The 18158-nt window shown below is 33.3% G+C and overlaps 1 protein-coding gene across 4 annotated transcripts in view; it reads left to right on the top strand.

Moving 5' to 3' along the window:
• Nucleotides 1-18158, top strand: part of AUH (AU RNA binding methylglutaconyl-CoA hydratase) — a 178584-nt gene that overhangs the window by 87428 nt on the left and 72998 nt on the right. For 3 of the 4 annotated variants that reach the window (XR_004230380.1, XM_031943784.1, XM_031943774.1), the window contains one exon: nt 258-314. The exons of the other annotated variant lie outside the window; for it this stretch is intronic. Coding sequence is in view for 2 of the 3 variants with exons in the window: in XM_031943784.1 (XP_031799644.1) it covers nt 258-314 (57 nt within the window). In the remaining variant the exon portion in view is untranslated. The remainder of the gene's footprint in view (nt 1-257; nt 315-18158) is intronic. 4 annotated transcript variants of the gene reach the window in all.

Genomic DNA, 18158 nt, shown 5'->3' with positions numbered 1-18158 from the left:
TTTGGCAAACTATGCATGTTTATTGAAGGTTTACTTCACTGTCATCTTATATATAACAGTTTTTAATGCTGGATCATTCTCAATTGGGACAATTGCTTAAATATGTGCAAATTCACTGATACATTTACATAATCAAATGCCTTTTCATGTCATCATAAGACATTTAGTTATTTAGCAGATTGTTCTAAAATCTTTTGGTATGAACTTTTCAACATAATAAAATTTGCTTCAGATTTTGTTTTTCTTTTGTTTCATAGCCTCTTCTGCTAAAATGGGCTTGGTTGAAACAAAATTGGCTATCATTCCTGGTGCAGGTATGAATTTAGTAGCTTCATTTATTTATCTATATATCTAATATTTTTTAAAGAGGCAGTAGCTTTTTTATATGAAGAGGAAATTCAGCTATATAGTCAATTTTATTGAAGAGCTCATATAAGAAAAATGTTTTTTCTCTTTATATATTTATATTAACTGTAATTATAAAAGTGGCTGCCACTGATCCTAGAAGTTATACCACTTATTTCTGAAGGCAGTGTATTCTAATGAAAAAGTGTTGGATTTTGAGTCCAAAAACATTGTTTCACATCCTAATTTTGCTAATTTGCTGGTGATCTTAGGCAAGTAACATACCCCTTCAGCACCTTTCATCTGTAAATGGTGAAATTGTACAATGTGGCTCCCTATGTTCCCTTCCAACTCTCTTTCTGTTATAGTATAATCATATTCTTTGGTGCATTTGTGACATAAAGGGAAATAATCATGGGATTGTGAAAATGAGTAGAGGCAACATAGCAATATTTCTTTTTTTAAATGATTTTAAAATACTTTTTGTTTTTGGCATTGTAGAAACTTAAGTCGATAATTCTTCTCTTCCTTCTTTCCAGAAAACCATTCAACATTTTAGATCTTTCTCTACCTCTCTAAGAAATGGATAAAAGTTAAAAAATGTAGTATACAATAAAATTGGAAACTTTTAGATTGAAAACACAATAATATATTCTACTGAATAATTTACTAATTAGTGCTTTTGTGAGTTAAAGAATAATGCTGTTATTTCCAAATAGTATTTAAAGCAAAGAGGAATTCAACACAAGGGTTAGTAAAAATAGTGATCTGTTAAAAAAAAAAAAGAAACAAAAGGTGACTTTTAATTTAACAAATTAAATCAAGTTTTAATAAATTTTTAAATTAAATTTTATTTTATTTATTGTTTGTAATTAACACACATTTGATTTCTCTCAGTTATGCCTCTCACTTTATCCTTTGGTAGGGTGCAATGGAAGCAAATGCCAATTATCACGCAAAACACATTTCCACATTAGTTATATTCGTGTGCAAATAAAGTTGTGCACAGCTTTAGCAAAGTTTCAGGATACAAAATAAATCCACATAAGTCATCAGCATTTTTATACATCACTAACAAAATCCAACAGCAAGAGATACAAAGAGAAATTCCATTTAAACTCAATAGTATAGTATAATATATTTGGGAATCTATCTGCTGAGGGAAAATCAGGAACGATATAAGCAAAACTACAAAACACTTTCCACACAGATAAGTCAGATCTAACCAATTGGAAAAATCTCAAATGCTCTTGAATAGGTCAAGCGAATATAATAAAGATGACAATACTACCTAAACTAATCTTTTTATTTAGTGCTATACTAATCAAACTCCCCAAAATCTATTTACTGACCTAGAAAAAATAACAAAATTTGTCTGGAAGAACTAAAGGTCAAGAATTTCAAGGGAATTGATGAAAAAAAAAATCAAATGAAGGTGGCCTAGCTGTAGCAGATCTAAAAACTATATTGTAGAGCAGTGGTCATCAAAACCATTTGGTACTGGCTATGATCAATTGAATCAGTTGGACTAGTTGATCAGTGGAATAGGTTAAGTTCACAGAACAAAATAGTCAATAACTATAGCAGTCTAGTGTTTGAAAGACCCCAGTTTTTGAGATGAGAATTCACTATTTGACAAAATTGCTGGGAAAATTGGAAACTAGTATGGCAGAAACTAGGCATTGACCCACACTTAACACCATATACCAAAATAAGGTCAAAATGGGTTTATGATCTAGGCATAAAGAATGATATTCTAAGTAAATTAGAAGAACATAGAATAGGAAGGAATTTGTGGGCAAAGAAGAACTAGAGATCATTATTGATCACAAAATAGATAATTTTAATTATATTAAGTTAAAAAGTTTTTGTACAAACAAAACTAATGCAGACAAGACAATGGGAAAATATTTTTACATTCAAAGGTTCTGATAAAGGTTTCATTTCCAAAATATCTAGCGAATTGATATTTCCCTCCTAAAGGAGGGAAAGGGACCCATAAGTGCAAAAATGTTTGTGGCAGCCCTTTTTGTAGTGGCTAGAAACTGGAAACTGAGTGTATGCCCATCAATTGGAGAGTGGCTGAATGAATTATGGTATATGAATGTTATGGAATATTATTTTTCTATAAGCAATGACCAACAGGATGATTTCAGGGAGGCTTGGAGAGACCTACATGAACTGATGCTAAGTGAAATGAGCAGAACCAGGAGATCATTATACACAGCAACAACAAAACTGTACGACAGTCAATTCTGATGGACATGGCTGTCTTCAATAATGAATTGATTCAGACCAGTTCTAATTGTTCAGTAATGAAGAGAGCCATCTACACCCAGAGAGGACTGTGGGAACTGAGTGTGGACCACAACATAGCATTTTCACTCTGTTGTTGTTTGCTTGCATTTTTGTTTTCTTTCTTAGGTTTTTTTTTTCTTTCTAGATCTGATTTTTCTTGTGAAGCAAGATAACTATATGACTATGTATACATATATTGGATTTAACATATATTTTGACATGTATTGGAATACCTGCCATCTAGGAGAGAGGGGGTAGGGGAAAGGAGGTGAAAATTTCGAATAGAAGGTTTTGCAAGATGACAAGTGTTGAAAAATTACCCATGTATATGTTTTGTAAATAAAAAGCTGTAATAAAAAATTGTTTTAACATTTAACTGGGGAAAAACAAAATTTTATTTATTTATTTATTTATTTTAGTTTTTCATTTATAAGTTATATGCATGGGTAATTTTATAGCATTGACAATTGCCAAACCTTTTGTTCCAATTTTTCCCCTCCTTTCCCCCATCCCCTCCCCTCAATGGCAGGTTGACCAATACCTGTAAAATAAGTTAAAGTATAAATTAAATTCAATATAAGTATACATATCCTAACAGTTATTTTGCTGTACAAAAAGAATCAGGCTTTGAAATAGTGTACTATTAGCCTGTGAAGGAAATCAAAAATGCAGGTGGACAAAAATATAGGGATTGGAAATTCCATGTAATGGTTCATAGTTATCTCCCAGAGTTCTTTTGCTGGGTATAGCTAATTCAATTCATTACTGCTTTATTGGAACTAATTTGCTTCATCTCATTGCTGGAGATGGCCATGTCCATTAGAATTGATCATCATATAGTATTGTTGTTGAAGTATATAATGATCTCCTGGTCCTGCTCATTTCACTGAAAAACAACATTTTATTCTCCTCTCCTATATATTAATTTTTTCTGGGTAAGTTACTCTTGGCTACAAAAAAATTTCTATTTTTTTAGAATATTCTTAACCGTGATTTCCCCTCTTTTAACATTCTAGTCAAGTCAACAAGTCAACAAGGCAAAATCAGCTCTTGCTTTTCAAGGAACACAGAATCTTTTGGAGATATGTTGAAAACTTTGTATGAACAAGATATAGCCAAAATAAATTGGAGATAACCTGAGAGTAAAAATACTAATATTGAAAGGACTGGACAAGGCTTTTTGTAGAAAGAATATAGGGGTTTAGCTGGAACCTGAAAGAAGCCAGAGAAGGAAAGACATGAGGAGGGAGACAATTCTGGACATAGAGGAGAATCAGTGGAAATACTGGAGTCAGAAATATTTTGAGCAAGAAATGGCAAGGATGTTGGTCTCAGTAGATCATAGAGTATGGGTGGCAAATAATGTATGAGAAGACTGGAAAGATAAAAAGGAACCAGATTGTGAAGGCATTTAAAAACCAAAGAGATGATTTTATATTTGATCTTAGAAGTTAGAGGGAAATATTGGAGTTTGTGGGTAGGATGATATTATCAGACCTTTGTTTTATTTAGAAAGTTCACTTCAGGGTTTAATAGAGGAGTAGGGAGAGATTTGAGGCAGGGAGACCAACCATGATGTGAACAACAAAGAGTGAATTGATGAAATTAGTTGTAGAGAAGTGGGTATATATGAGAATTAGATAGGTATTCTCAAGAGATTGGATGTGAGAGATGAGACAGTGAGGAGTTGAGCATGATATTTAGTTTACAGATCTGGATGAGATGGGAAGGAAGGTTTTTAGGAAAATATAGACTTTAGTACATACATGTTTTGTGATAGTTTTATGATATAAGGGACATCCTCTTGGGAGGACATAGAGTTCTGTTGACTCTGCTTTCTGCACCTGAATTTACAATATCATATTCTCCCAATGTAGGTGTGGTTATTGATAGGTCCTTGTCTGAGTATCTAGTTTATGTCTAAGAAATAGTCTATGGGCCAGCCAGAGATGTCAGGGAAAACAATCCCTCAATCAGTTTGGGTGCTGAGAATAATAGTAAAATAATGCAAGACATTATTATAAGCAATAGAGAAGAAAGGGAAGGCTATAGAGAGGAAGAGGAAGGCCATGTAACTCAGGCATACATATTAGCAGAGTAAAATTTGTGTAAGACAGTGTTGGGAAACAGAGACACATAGTTCCATTCAGCAGGAAGGAACTAGAGGGAAAGGAGTCCACCAAAATGCCTTTCTGGAAATGGATTTCTTATACCCTGATTTTGGGTGGTTCCCTTGGAATTGGCTGATTTGCATGTCAATTTGGTCAAATAATTTGGTCAAAGCCAATTATTATTAGGCAGTTTGTTATCAGGAAGTAAAACAAGCTGATATAAATAAAATATCATTTGGGTGACAGCCATATTGACCTTCAAAAAATTGTCAGTATTATCCCATGAATATTTTCAATAACTTTACAGCCTCTTAAGGGAAGACCATCAAACCTAATCTTATAATAAAGATTTCTATGCATCTATTCTATAAATTACAGTCTTTTCTAGGGGAGACCGTCATGAACCATCAGGACCAATTTTATAAAAATCCAGGTTTAACTATCATTAGTCAATTGAAGTTGCAAGACTGAAGGTCAGGTGAGAGATTAAGGCTAATCCATTAGATCTTTGATTCTGTGTAAGTTGCTGATTGAAACTATGGAAACTAATCAGATCATCAAGTAAAATTTAGAAGTATAGACAGAGAAGACAAAAAACACCTAATAGTTTAGTAGGCTTGACATGGATGGAGATTGAGCCAAGGAGATTAAAGCAGGAGTGTCAGATATGAGGAGAATGAGAAGAGAGGAGTGTTAACATTTTCAATATGCAGTTTTTTTCTCATCATTCCTGGTTATTTTCTTTAAAATCATGATGAACACTGAATTAGTAATATTGGATTGTTGCTCTTAGAGGAAACTCAGGGTTAGATTTCTGAGAGCCTCCAGTTACATTTACTTTAGTATCACATTCTTCTTTTTTAAAAATAATAATTGCTTTTTTTTCAAAATACATGTAAAGAGAGTTTTCAACATTCACTCTTACAGAACTTGTATTCTGAATTTTTCTCCCTCCCTCCTCATTTCTCCTCTCCCCTAGACATCAAATAATTCAATATAAGTTAAACATGTGCAGATTCTTCTAAACATATTTCTATATTTATCATGCTGCACAAGAAAAATCTGATTAAAAGGGAAAAAATGAGAAAGCATCTTATTCTTCTAATCTTCTAATGTTTAGGAATATTAAACAGTACTTGAGCATTACATTTGGAGGGGGGCATTTTAAAAAGCAAAACTACCAAGAAATAGCACAAAAATATAAAAAACACGACACTAAATTAGATTGTGAAAAATCTACTTATTTATAATATGAGAGGTGAAATAAGAAGGCAGAGATTCACTTTGTTCAAACTCAGCTGGAAATGTGCTTGGGTCACTCAAATTTTTCACCACCATGAATGTCTGAAAATGTCCATGATAGCAGATTTGATTTTTAGGGTTATAAATGCATTTTAGTAAATAATTATAATAGCTAACATTTATACAGCACTTATTGATGAAGTGGGAGAACTGAGGATAAGAGATCCTCTCTGGTCCATGTCGGTCAGATTACTTGAGAAAGAATTTACAAACCCGAAGTTTGTGGCAAAAAGGGGATTTATTTGCACTAAGAAGATAGCTTTCTTAGTGGGCAGGGCCCTGTTATGACTATTGTAAAGATGGGTTTACATCTGAGAAGAAAATATCTTTAGTGGACTAAGTCCCAGAAGGGCAAATAGCAAAGTTTTGGGGTTTAGTCACCTTTTATTCTAAGGCTTTATCAGGGTTTGACCAGCCCCTCTTCCCCGCCCCTTTCCCCCCCAGCTGGGAGTAGTTCCAGGGCCTAATCTCCAATTCAGTAGAGGGTGGTAATTATACCCCAGGTCAAGATCTCCAATTGAATGAAATTACTTATCTTGGGAAGAGTCTTGTCTGGGAAAGATGTGTACCTTCCAGGGTTTGAGACTCAGCAATTCCCCCCAAAGGGGACACATTTGGGTGCCCCCCCAAAGTTAAAGGGGACACAATTTATATCATTACCATATGTTAAAACTCTATGCTAAGCACTTTACAACTATTATCTCATTTAATCTGCAAATTATTCTGCCCAGTAGATCCAATTGTTATCCTCATTTTATAGATGAGGAAACTGAGGCAAACAAGTTTAAGTCAGTAGGCAAATTTGCTAATATGGAGTTGGAGAATAATGAGATTTGGCTTTGCTTTTTTCCCCCAAATGCATCATCTGTATCTTTGTTTGCTGTTATAGAAACATAACCTATAAAGTTCCTATAGGCTTTAATGATGTCTATATACATTTCTAAAATAGATGGGATAGGAAGAAAATTGTGTGAATACGGTGCTTTCATCTGTAGTAGTTAATGAACATAGTTTCTCCCAAAAGTTTAATGTTAATAGATAAAACTTCTTTAACAATTCTCAGTATCTTTTTAGTTACTCTGAATAAGAGCTTCTGCTTCTGCTGACAAATAAAGGGAAAATGGAAGGAGAAATAAAATAGTAAAAGGAAAAAATGTGGGAGAGAATAATGGAAATTTCTGCTTGCATATTTCTGCTTCAGAGTTATAATAGAAAAAAACACTCAAGGGGGAAATGCACAAATAAATGTGGCAGTTGTATTCTTCAATTTATACTTTCAGTCAAATAGACAATGTTTGCTAAATGGATAAATGAGTATAGTTGTATTTGAAGTATCATGTGATAATTAATTCAGAAGATCATCCCTTCCCACTAAGAGCTTGGAAATTGTAAAAGTAAAATTATCACATATTGCCACTGCTATATAATATGTTTTATTTCCTGAACACCATTGTCTGAACTTTTTACTGAGGAAAAAACAATTTAACTTGTAGATTTTGTGGATATGCTTAATTGTGATTTGTGAGTATAGAAATAGCTTATAAAATTTTATAGAAAGGTGAAATCTTTGCTTGGAAAAGAAAGTGAGATTCCTAATGCATACTTTGATTAATGGATGGGTAGAGTAGCATTATAAAGATAAAATTGTCTCTAGACAAGGACAATTATTTGATTATCATGTGAATTATTAGAGAACATTTTAAAGTGTTGATACTTTATTTCATAGCTTGAAAATAACAGGTAAAAATTGAAAAATGAAATTACTAAATTGATGATTCAAAACCTTGTTAAATGTGTGTTCTATCATTGTGAGGAATTTGGCATAACAGAAATTTATATTATATTGTTGAAAATGTAGCACAGGATTCATTCTTTCTCTTTTTAAGAGAATGCAAACAAGTACTTATGCTTTCTGTAGTAATGTTTTCCTTAATTGAGAACACTAAATAACAACTGTATTTATTAAGTTCGTCAGTGATTATAAAATCGTTCATCTGATATGACTGGGAAACTTATCAGTATTTATTTAATTTTCACTGTCTTTTTAGGAAATTAAGTAAAAGTTGAGTAATGGAATTCTATTCTCCCTGATGGTATTGAGGATATTATCAGACAAGACAAAAAACACCGGGTTGCTGTACTAGAATATATAAAAATAGCATATGGAACTAGATTTCCCTTAGTATTGGCTAGATTAGGGTAATGATAAGCAAATATTCTTACTAATAAAATTGTACATTTTTTTCTTTGCTTTAGTATTCATTTAAAAAATTTTTACGTTTCTAGTTTTTTCACTTCCTCCAGTTCCTTCCCTATCCAGTTGAGGAGGTAAGCAATATGATGGTACTTATATAAGTGAAGTCATGAAAAATGTTTCCATATTGGCCATTTTTTTAAAAAGCAAAAAAAGGTGGGGGGTATGTTTCATTCTGCACTCAGACTTCAGTTTTCTCTTTGGAGGTGGTTAGCATTTTTCTTTATGAGTTCTTTGGAATTGTCATGGATTAGTGTATTGATTAAAGTAGATAAGACTTATAGTTGAAAATCATCAAAAATTTGCCATTACTATGTATAGTATTCTCTTGGGTTCTGTTCATTTCAGTTTGCTTTAGTTTATGTGAGTCTTTATAAAACCATTCCTTTTGTCATTTCTTACAGTGCAATAATATTCCATCACAGCCTACCACAATTTGTATAGTTGTTTCCTCATTGATGAGCATCTAATTTCTACCTTTCCTACCACATATTGCCACTGCTATATGATATGTTTTATTTTCTGAACACCATTGTGTGAACTTTCTACCACAAAAAGAGCTATTGATATTTTTTTGCACATATAAGTCTTTTTCCTTAAAGTTGCATAAACTCAAATCTTTTATTAACCTTTCTAAATGAAATATTAAAAACATTAAATTTCATTCCTAATCTGTCTCTAGAATATGAAATCTTCTCATGAATAGAAGTTATTTAATTTTCTTTTTAAATTCTCTTTCTGTTTCATTCTAATTAGCACAGCGGGGTGGGAAGGGAAGGAAAGAATAAAAAACTTCTCTTTAGGAAATTATTTTTGTATTCTTTTTCTCAAAGGACTTATTATGTTGTGTTTTGTTTTTTTTCTTCATCCTACTGAAACTCAGTCACTGTCCCTGGTTTTAGTAGGTGTTCCAAGACTTATTTGCTGTTTTTAAGTATATAGTTTAAAAGTTGTTTTATTTCATTGACATAATTTCTAGTGTCTTGGAGTTTATTTATTCCCAGCTTGTTAATATTAGTCTCTCACTTTCAAAAATCAAAGAAAAAACAGAAATAGTCATGGTCACCTTATTAAGTGATTAATTTATATTGAGCCTACTAATTGGAAGTTTGATCATGGTCTGAAAAGATTTCACAATTTATAGAAGCAGTGACCTACTTAAGTAAGACATCACCAACTTTTAGTTGATAAATATATCAAGTTAATTAAATTAACAGCCTCTAATGGCTGTTTAAATTTATCTTAATTTGAGCAATATTTGTTGAAATACATCAGAACAAAAGGGAAAATGATGATTAAAAAAAACATGCATGCAATCTTTTTAAATTGAAATGTCTTTGTTGTTTTAATGTAATGGTATCCAGTATTTAGTATGAATTAGAAAAGAGTTTCAGTTTAATGTACAAAAAAATTCATTTGAAATAGTAAAGTTTGAATTTATATGAAATAAGATTCTGAATGAAATATAAGTAGGTTGTCTAGGGGGTGGGGGGGGGGTTTGGAGTAATTTTTAAATAATCCATTCTCACCATTCTTTTCAAGGTTATTTGTATGGCCTGATTTTTTACATTTTTTGTTAACAAAAAGTTTATATTCTTTAATATGGAACTCATTTGCATAGGCTTGTCCATTTATTATTAGTCCATCAATAGAATGTAACCTTTTATGAGAGTAGGTGTTAGTTAATTTTTTACTTTTACATCCCCAGCATTTCATTTAGTGCTTGAGATATAGAAGGTACTAAATACATACTTGTTTAATTGAAATAATTGAAACAGTGAGCATCTCTTTATCATGTCATTTATTATAAAATATTTTATCTTCCTGTTTTTCTTCCCTTGTTTGATTTCAGAATTGTCATTGTGATTCAAATTTGATAGCAGTCAGAAAAATGAATATCACCCTCAGTTTGTGTGCAGATTGTAATCTAAAAATTCAGCCAATATGGCCTAACTTTTATCCCATCATCCACAATAAAAATCTCTGATTTAAAGATTTTCAGCGGTAAGAATTTAATTTTCTCTTAAAGAAATTCAGTATTCTTTGGATAGCCCTAATTTCAGGGAAGTTTTTCCATATTTTGAAATAATTCTGCTTCCCTGTCACAATTATCTTGTTCTGTTCTCTACCATCAAAAGAAAAAATCATCTCTATAATAATCTTTTAAATATGTAAGCACTAAACTTATTCGGTACCTTTACCAAATCATCCAGATAGTATCTGTTCCATTAGATGATCCTCTTAATAAAAAGGCTAAGTTCCTTCATCTTCCTAAACCCACTCTTATATCCAAGGATAATTTTACCATACTTTCTAAAATTTTGCACTCTTAGCTAGGCCCAGTGAAAGCTAGCAGTAAGACACTGAGCCACAGGACAAAAGCCTGGAATCAGAGGCTAACTACTCTATCTTAAAACTATCAAATCACAAAATAGAAAAAATGAACAAAAAAAGTTGGAATAATTCCCCCCCCCAAAAAAAAAAAAACCCCAAGAAAAAATGTCAACAGCATAGAAAAAGTAGAATTGACTAAATAGAAAAGGAGGGAGAAAATCTCAGTGAAGAAAATAATTCATTAAAAATTAGAATTTGACAAGTGGAAGCGTGATGAAACAAAAAAGAAAAAAAATGAAATTTCTAATTGGAAAGAAAACTGATCTGAAAAATAGATCAGGACAGCCAATTTGAACTTATTTAAAAACCATGACAAAAAGAAAAAAGCCTGGATAAAATTTTTCAAGGAATTATTAAGGAAAAATGTCTTGATATCCTAGAACCAGAGGGCAAAATAGAAATTAAAAGAAATTCCAGAGCTTCCAGAACAAGGAATGTAAAGGGATGAAAAGGTATGCTTGAATCAGACAACTGAGTACTTAAGGCTAATTACCTATTCGATATGAGACAATGACTATTAGCATATATTAGCATTACACAGAATTCAGCAATTTTCACACTAAAAAACTGGGGTACTTGAAATATGACATTCTGGAAGGTAGAAGAGTTAGGATTATAACCAATAATCACATACCTATCAAAAATGAAGATAATCCTTCAGGGGAGGGAGGGAATGTATATTTAATGAAAGGATTTAAATTAAATTAAGATGAAATGAAATTTAATTTAAAAAGATAATTTTAATTAAAAGACCAGGAATGAATAAAAAAATGACCTTCAAATACAAGATTTAATGGAAAATAAAAAATAAATAAGAGAGAAAACATAAAACTTGTAAGGTAAGACTGTTTATATTACCATGTAGCAAGATATTTATCAATTGTAAGAAATTTATTACTCTAAGGGCAATTAGAAGGCATACACTAGGAGTAGACAGAGAGTGTAGATGTAAGCTTATTTTGATGGGATGATTCAAAAAAAAAAAAACAACCCAAAGAGATGAAAAAGAAGATTGTACTAGATGAAAGAGGGGGGAAAGTGGGATAAATTATTTCTCATAAAAGTAGCATAAATGAGCTATTATAATGGATGGAAATATGGTGGGCGGTGGTAGTGGTATCAGGAAGCTTAGAAGTCTTACTCCCATCAGAATCAGCTTAAAGAAAGAATAACATATACACTTGGTTGTGTACAGAAATCCATTTTATATAAGGAAAATGGTTTTTGTGTGTGTGTGTGTGTATGTGTATGGGAGTAAAGGGATATGAGGAAGCAAAAAGGGAAAGGAGCAGGGGAGATAAAAGAAAGAGCACATTAAAGGGAAGCTGATCAGAAATAAAACACTTGTGAGAAGGGATAGAATTTAGGTAAGAGAGAAGCAAAAACAAAGGAGAAAGTACCGAGGGAAATACACAGTAATCATAAGTATAAATATGAAGGTGATGGATTCACCCATTAAATAAAAGCTGATAGAATGAATTAAAAGCCATAATCCTGTATATGTTATTTATAAGAAATATATCTAAAGCACAAAGACACACATAGAGTAAAGATAAGAAGCTGGAGGAAAATCTATTATGCTTCAGCTGAAGGAAAAATAAGCCGGAGTAGCAATTGTGATCTCAAAGTAAAAATAGGTCTAATAAAAAGAAATAAGAAAAAAATATTGAAAAGATAACAATAGACAATGAGTAATATGTACCAAATGCAATAGCATCTTAATTTTTGAAGGACAAGTTGAACATATTTTGCTGTAAGAATTAAATAAACCTAACCAAAAAATAAACAAGAAAAATATTAAAGAGGTGAATAGCATCCTGCAAAAGTTAGATATGATAGATCTCTAGAGAAAAATGAATGGGAATAAAAAGGAACGTACTTTTTCATAGCAGTACAAAATACCTTCACAAAAGTTGATCACATATTAGGGCATTAAAAACCTCACAACCCAGTGCAGAAAAGCAGAAACAGCAAATAATTTTTTTAGGTCATAATGTAATAATTACATTAAATAATGGGCTCTGTGTGTGTGTGTGTGTCCCCTCTGAGTCTGTTCAGATGAGAATGAGATTCAAGTCCTCTCCACCCCTATTTTTCTCTCTACTATAAATCCTTTTCTTTAAGCATCTCCTTTAATGTGAGATAATTTTTACTATTCTTATTTTTCCTTTCTCCCAATGCATTCATTTTCCTTATCTTTCCCTGTTCCTCTTTTTTTTTTTTTTTAAGTTCATCCCAATTTAATCAACTCATACTTATGCTCTTTCTATCTAACTTCCCCAGTTGCTTCTCTGCTGATTGATTATATTAGAGTCCTAAACTTCTAAAGACTTTGGGTATAACTTTGGTTGCTATCATGCCCCACCTATTTTTTGTTTGAGGTCTTGGAGCTGGGCCCCGCCTCTCATTTCCTTGGGTCAATTACATTCTAAGGCCCAGTGGGAACTCTTATTGAATTTAGGACATGGGGTTTTGGGGCTTATTCTCACTCTCTTCTTACTCGATCTCTATGCCAACATTGAGCTTTCAGATGCCCTAGTTTACTGCACTGAAAACATTGACGAGTCTCCCTGGAAGTCCCTTGCCATAAGGGACCCTGACTATATCATTATTGATCAGATAAATGCTAATTAAGACATACATCCCTCTCAATTGACTAGGATGACAGGAAAAGACAATGATGAATGTTGGAGGGGATGTGAGGAAACTAGGATACTAATACCTTGTTGATGAAGTTGTGAATGGATCCACCCATTCTGGAGAGCAATTAGGAACTATGCTCAAAAAGTTACCAAACTTTGACCCAGCAGTGTTTCTACTAGACTTGTGTCCCAAAGGGATCCACATGTGCAAAAATGTTTGTGGAAGCCCTTTTTGTAATGGCAAGAAACTGGAAACTGAGTGGATGCCCATCAATTGGAGAATGGCTGAATAATTTATGATGTATAAATGTTATGGAATATTATTGTTCTATAAGAAATGATCAGTAGGATGATTTCAGAGAGGCCTGGAGAGACTTAACATGAACTGATGCTAAGTGAAGTGAGTAGACCCCGGAGATCATTGTACATGGCAAACAGCAAGATTATATAATGATCAATTCTGATGGATGTGGCTGTTTGCAACAATGAGATGATTCAGGCCAGTTCCAGTGATTTTGTGAAGAGAGCCATCTGCACGCAGAGGACAGTGGGAACTTAGTGTGAATCACAACATAGTATTTTCATTCTTTTTGTTATTTGATTGCATTTTGTTTTCTTTCTAACTTTTCTTTTTCCTTTTTGATATGGTTTTTCTTGTACAGATGATAATTGTGGAAACATACTAGAAGAATTGTACATGTTTAACATATGTTGGATTTCTGCCATCTAGGGAAGGGAGGGATAGAAAGGAGGAAAAAAAATTGGAATACAAGGTTTTGCAAGGTTGAATGTTGAAAATTATCCATGCATATGTTTTGAAAATAAAAAACTATAATAAAAAATCTTAAATTAAAAAAAGAGGGGCTATAATATGTTTGCAGCTGGCATATTAAGCTTGAAATTGTTAGAATTTTTTTTAAAAACTCAGAAATACAGCATATTTCTTAATATGTTTATGTATATTATATTTATTTAACTTGAATATTTGTATATTTGAATATCTGTAAATTGTGTTGTGTGTGTATTCAATGCTATTATATATATGTGTGTGTGTATGTGTGTGTATATATATATATTCTTGATTATAATAGCTGGCATTAAATATTGCTTTAAAATTTGCAGAGTTGTTTACATTTGTTCCTTCATTTAGTCCTTGTCACAAACCAGTGAGGGAGGTACTATTATTGTCCCCATTTTATGAGTGATGAAACTGATGATGAGAGAGATCATGTGAATTGTGTAAGGTCACATAGCCAATAAGTGTTTGAAGAAGAATTTGACTATTTCTATTATATTACATAGCTGTCTTGATAATCTTAACATATCTGTGAGTTCATTAGATGCATATATGAATTATATCATATATAATACATGTTAAATAAAAATATGTATTATATACACCAAGAAAATGCCATGTTTTTTTTAAATCTCCTTAAAAATTTTTTTTAGATCACATTAATGGATCTCTGATTTTGTTGAGTTGGGTACTTACCTGTGACATATTTGTAACTTGGTATGTGGTCTTTGAAAACTAATATAACTGAAAAACTTGTTGTCCCTTTGGTCAATTTGATGAGATTTTAAAAAATTGACATATGATTTCATTGTTGTAAGGAAACTCCCCGTATATTTGGAGTACCAAATATATCAATACTTTCTCTGTAATTTATGGTCTTAAAAGCATTCTCTAGGGCATTGAGAAGTTAGTTTTCTGTGGATACACAGATAGTATATTTCAGAGATTGAATCCCAGCTCAGCATCTTTGTCCACCTTTCTATCTACTATGCCATGCTGCTTAATAATTAAAGACTCTAGAAATAGCACATCTAATCACATGGGTTTTCTACTTTATTGAAAACCAGTGTCTCATTGCTTCTAGGTTATATAAGTGCTATTTTTCATCTTTGAATGTTTTTCACAACTTTGCCACAGAGAGCCTTTCCCACTATATTTCCAAAAGTCAGATAGCAGAGGGAGAGCTTACAGCATTGCCTAAGTTCCCAGAATATCTTCCACAACCAACTACAAAATGTACCAAACTATGAGCAATAAAGACCCCCATTCCCCCACCTCACCCACCCCCAACCAAATGTTAAGTCAATCAGTTTTTCAACCCAGAGCATAAAGAGGAAAGTGGACACTGGGGTGTGGGCTGCCTAAGAACACAGCATAAAATCAGAGCTGCTTTAGGCTTTTCCCCAGTTAAGTGATGGGGAGCAGCCTAGTGCCCAGCAATCATAAGGGGCCCAAAAACTTAAGCAGAAGGAACTCTACTTCAAATAGATCATTCCTATACTGCCCTTGGGAGCAGGATGTAGCACATCTTTGTCTCTTTACACAGTTCTGGTCCATGGTTCCAGGGCAGAGAGGAACAGTAGTAGTCATGAGGAAGGGAGCAGACACCTTCCCTGTGTAAGGAGTGGACCTTACTCCAGGTAGCCACTGAAAAGACCTCTCTCTTGAAACAATGAAAACTTAACAAGCCCCTAGACTGGATCATGAAAGACAATCATTTCCCTGAGAGGGGTGAGCAGAGCCTTATTCTCTAACACAAAGTCCAAATATAAGAAGTAGGATGAAAAAAGAAATCTTCTATCAGGTGCTTGTTAATATTTAAAAAGAAAGAAAGTAAAGCAATTATGTAAAACAAAATAAGATTTTACATGTTCAACAAAGTGAAATAACGTCAGATTGCTCTGAGCACTGGTCCCATTTTATATAGTGTACATAGTGATTTTAATTGGGGCTCAAGAAAGCCCCTTGCCAAGAAGCAAGGATTCTAGAATGGTTTGCGATTTCCTTCTCTAGATTATTGAGAAAACTGAAGCAAATAGGACTTGACCAGGGCCACATAGTTAGTATATATAGTCAATACCTCAGGCCAGATTTGAACTCGGGTCTTTATGAGTCCAGGGCTGATGCTCGTCTTTTGTACCACTTGTCTGTCCTTCTACATGATGTAATTACATATTTGTGTAGGTTTCTGGTATAAGTAATGGGGGGAAATTTTTAAATGTTTTATAATTCTGAGGTTTCTATTATTACATTTTTTAACTTTATTTTTTTTTAATTAAATAACTTTTTATTGACAGAACCCATGCCAGGGTAATTTTTTACAACATTATCCCTTGCACTCACTTCTGTTCCGATTTTTCCCCTCCCTCCCTTCACCCTCTCCCCAAAGATGGCAAGCAGTCCTATACATGTTAAATAGATTACAATAGATCTTGGATACAATATATGTGTGTAGAACCAAACAGTTTTCTTGTTGCTCAGGGAGAATTGGATTTAGAAGGTATAAATAATCTGGGAAGAAGAACAAAAATGCAAGCAGTTTACATTCATTTCCTAGTGTTCTTTCTTTGGGTATAGCTGCTTCTGTCCATCTTTGATCAATTGAAACTAAGTTAGATCTTGTCTTTATTGAAGAAATCCACTTCGATCAGAATACATCCTCATACAGTATCGCTGTTGAGGTATATAATGATTTCCTGGTTCTGCTCATTTCGCTCAGCATCAGTTCATGTAAGTCTTGCCAATCCTCTCTGTATTCATCCTGCTGGTCATTTCTTACAGAACAATAATATTCCATAACATTCATATACCACAGTTTACTCAACCATTCTCCAATTGATGGGCATCCATTCATTTTCCAGCTTCTAGCCACTGTTAAGATCGTATATTTTAAGATCAGCACGAGACAGGAATTCAGGTTAGGGGAAAATCGTCAGTCTTTATTCTCAGTGAAGAAGGATCGGAGGTGGAAGAGAATCAGCGATAGCAATGTGTGCAGCTGAGTCAAGAAGCTAGCTCGACCAGCAGCCACACAACCAGCAGCTCGGAGTCTCGAACCCAGCCCAATCTCTCCCAGCTTGTCTTCTTCCCTCTCTCTCTGCCTCCACCCACCAAAATCGTCATTTCCTATACAACACATCAGGACTTGCACGGAGAGTGGGCAGGGACCATTCTTTATCCAATCATGTATATTAACAGAGTATAGCCCAATTACTATCTAGCCTCATGTACTTGGGACCTCAGTGCATCAGCTCAAACCTCAGCCCATTACAAGCCACTACAAACAGGGCTGCCACAAACATTTTGGCACATATAGGTCCCTTCCCTTTTTTAGTATCTCTTTGGGGTATAAGCCCAGTAGAGACACTGCTGGATCAAAGGGTATGTACAGTTTGATAACTTTTTGGGCATAGTTCCAAATTGCTCTCCAGAATGGCTGGATGTATTCACAATTCCACCAGCAATGTATCAGTGTCCCTGTTTTCCCACATCCCCTCCAACATTCTGCATTATCTTTCCTTGCCATTCTGGCCAATCTGACAGGTGTATAGTGGTATCTCAGAGTTGTCTTAAATTTGCATTTCTCTGATCAATAGTGATTTGGAACACTCTTTCATATGAGTAGTAATAGTTTTAATTTCATCATCTGAGAATTGTCTGTTCATATCCTTTGACCATTTATCAGTTGGAGAATGGCTTGATTTCTTATAAATTAGAGTCAATTCTCTATATATTTTGGAAATGAGTCCTTTATCAGAACCTTTGACTGTAAAAATGTTTTCCCAGTTTATTGTTTCCCTTCTAATCTTGCCTACATTAGTTTTGTTTGTACAAACACTTTTCAATTTGATATAATCAAAATTTTCAATTTTGTAGTCAATAGTGATCTCTAGTTCTTCTTTGGTCATAAATTTCTTCCTCTTCCACAGGTCTGAGAGGTAAACTACCCTATGCTCTTCCAGTTTATTTATGATCTCATTCTTTATGCCTAGATCATGAACCCATTTTGACCTTAT

The sequence above is a fragment of the Sarcophilus harrisii genome, chromosome 1 (assembly GCF_902635505.1).
Source record: "Sarcophilus harrisii chromosome 1, mSarHar1.11, whole genome shotgun sequence".
Classification (NCBI taxonomy): Eukaryota; Metazoa; Chordata; class Mammalia; order Dasyuromorphia; family Dasyuridae; genus Sarcophilus; species Sarcophilus harrisii.
This window is presented reverse-complemented; position numbering and strand designations above follow the sequence as displayed.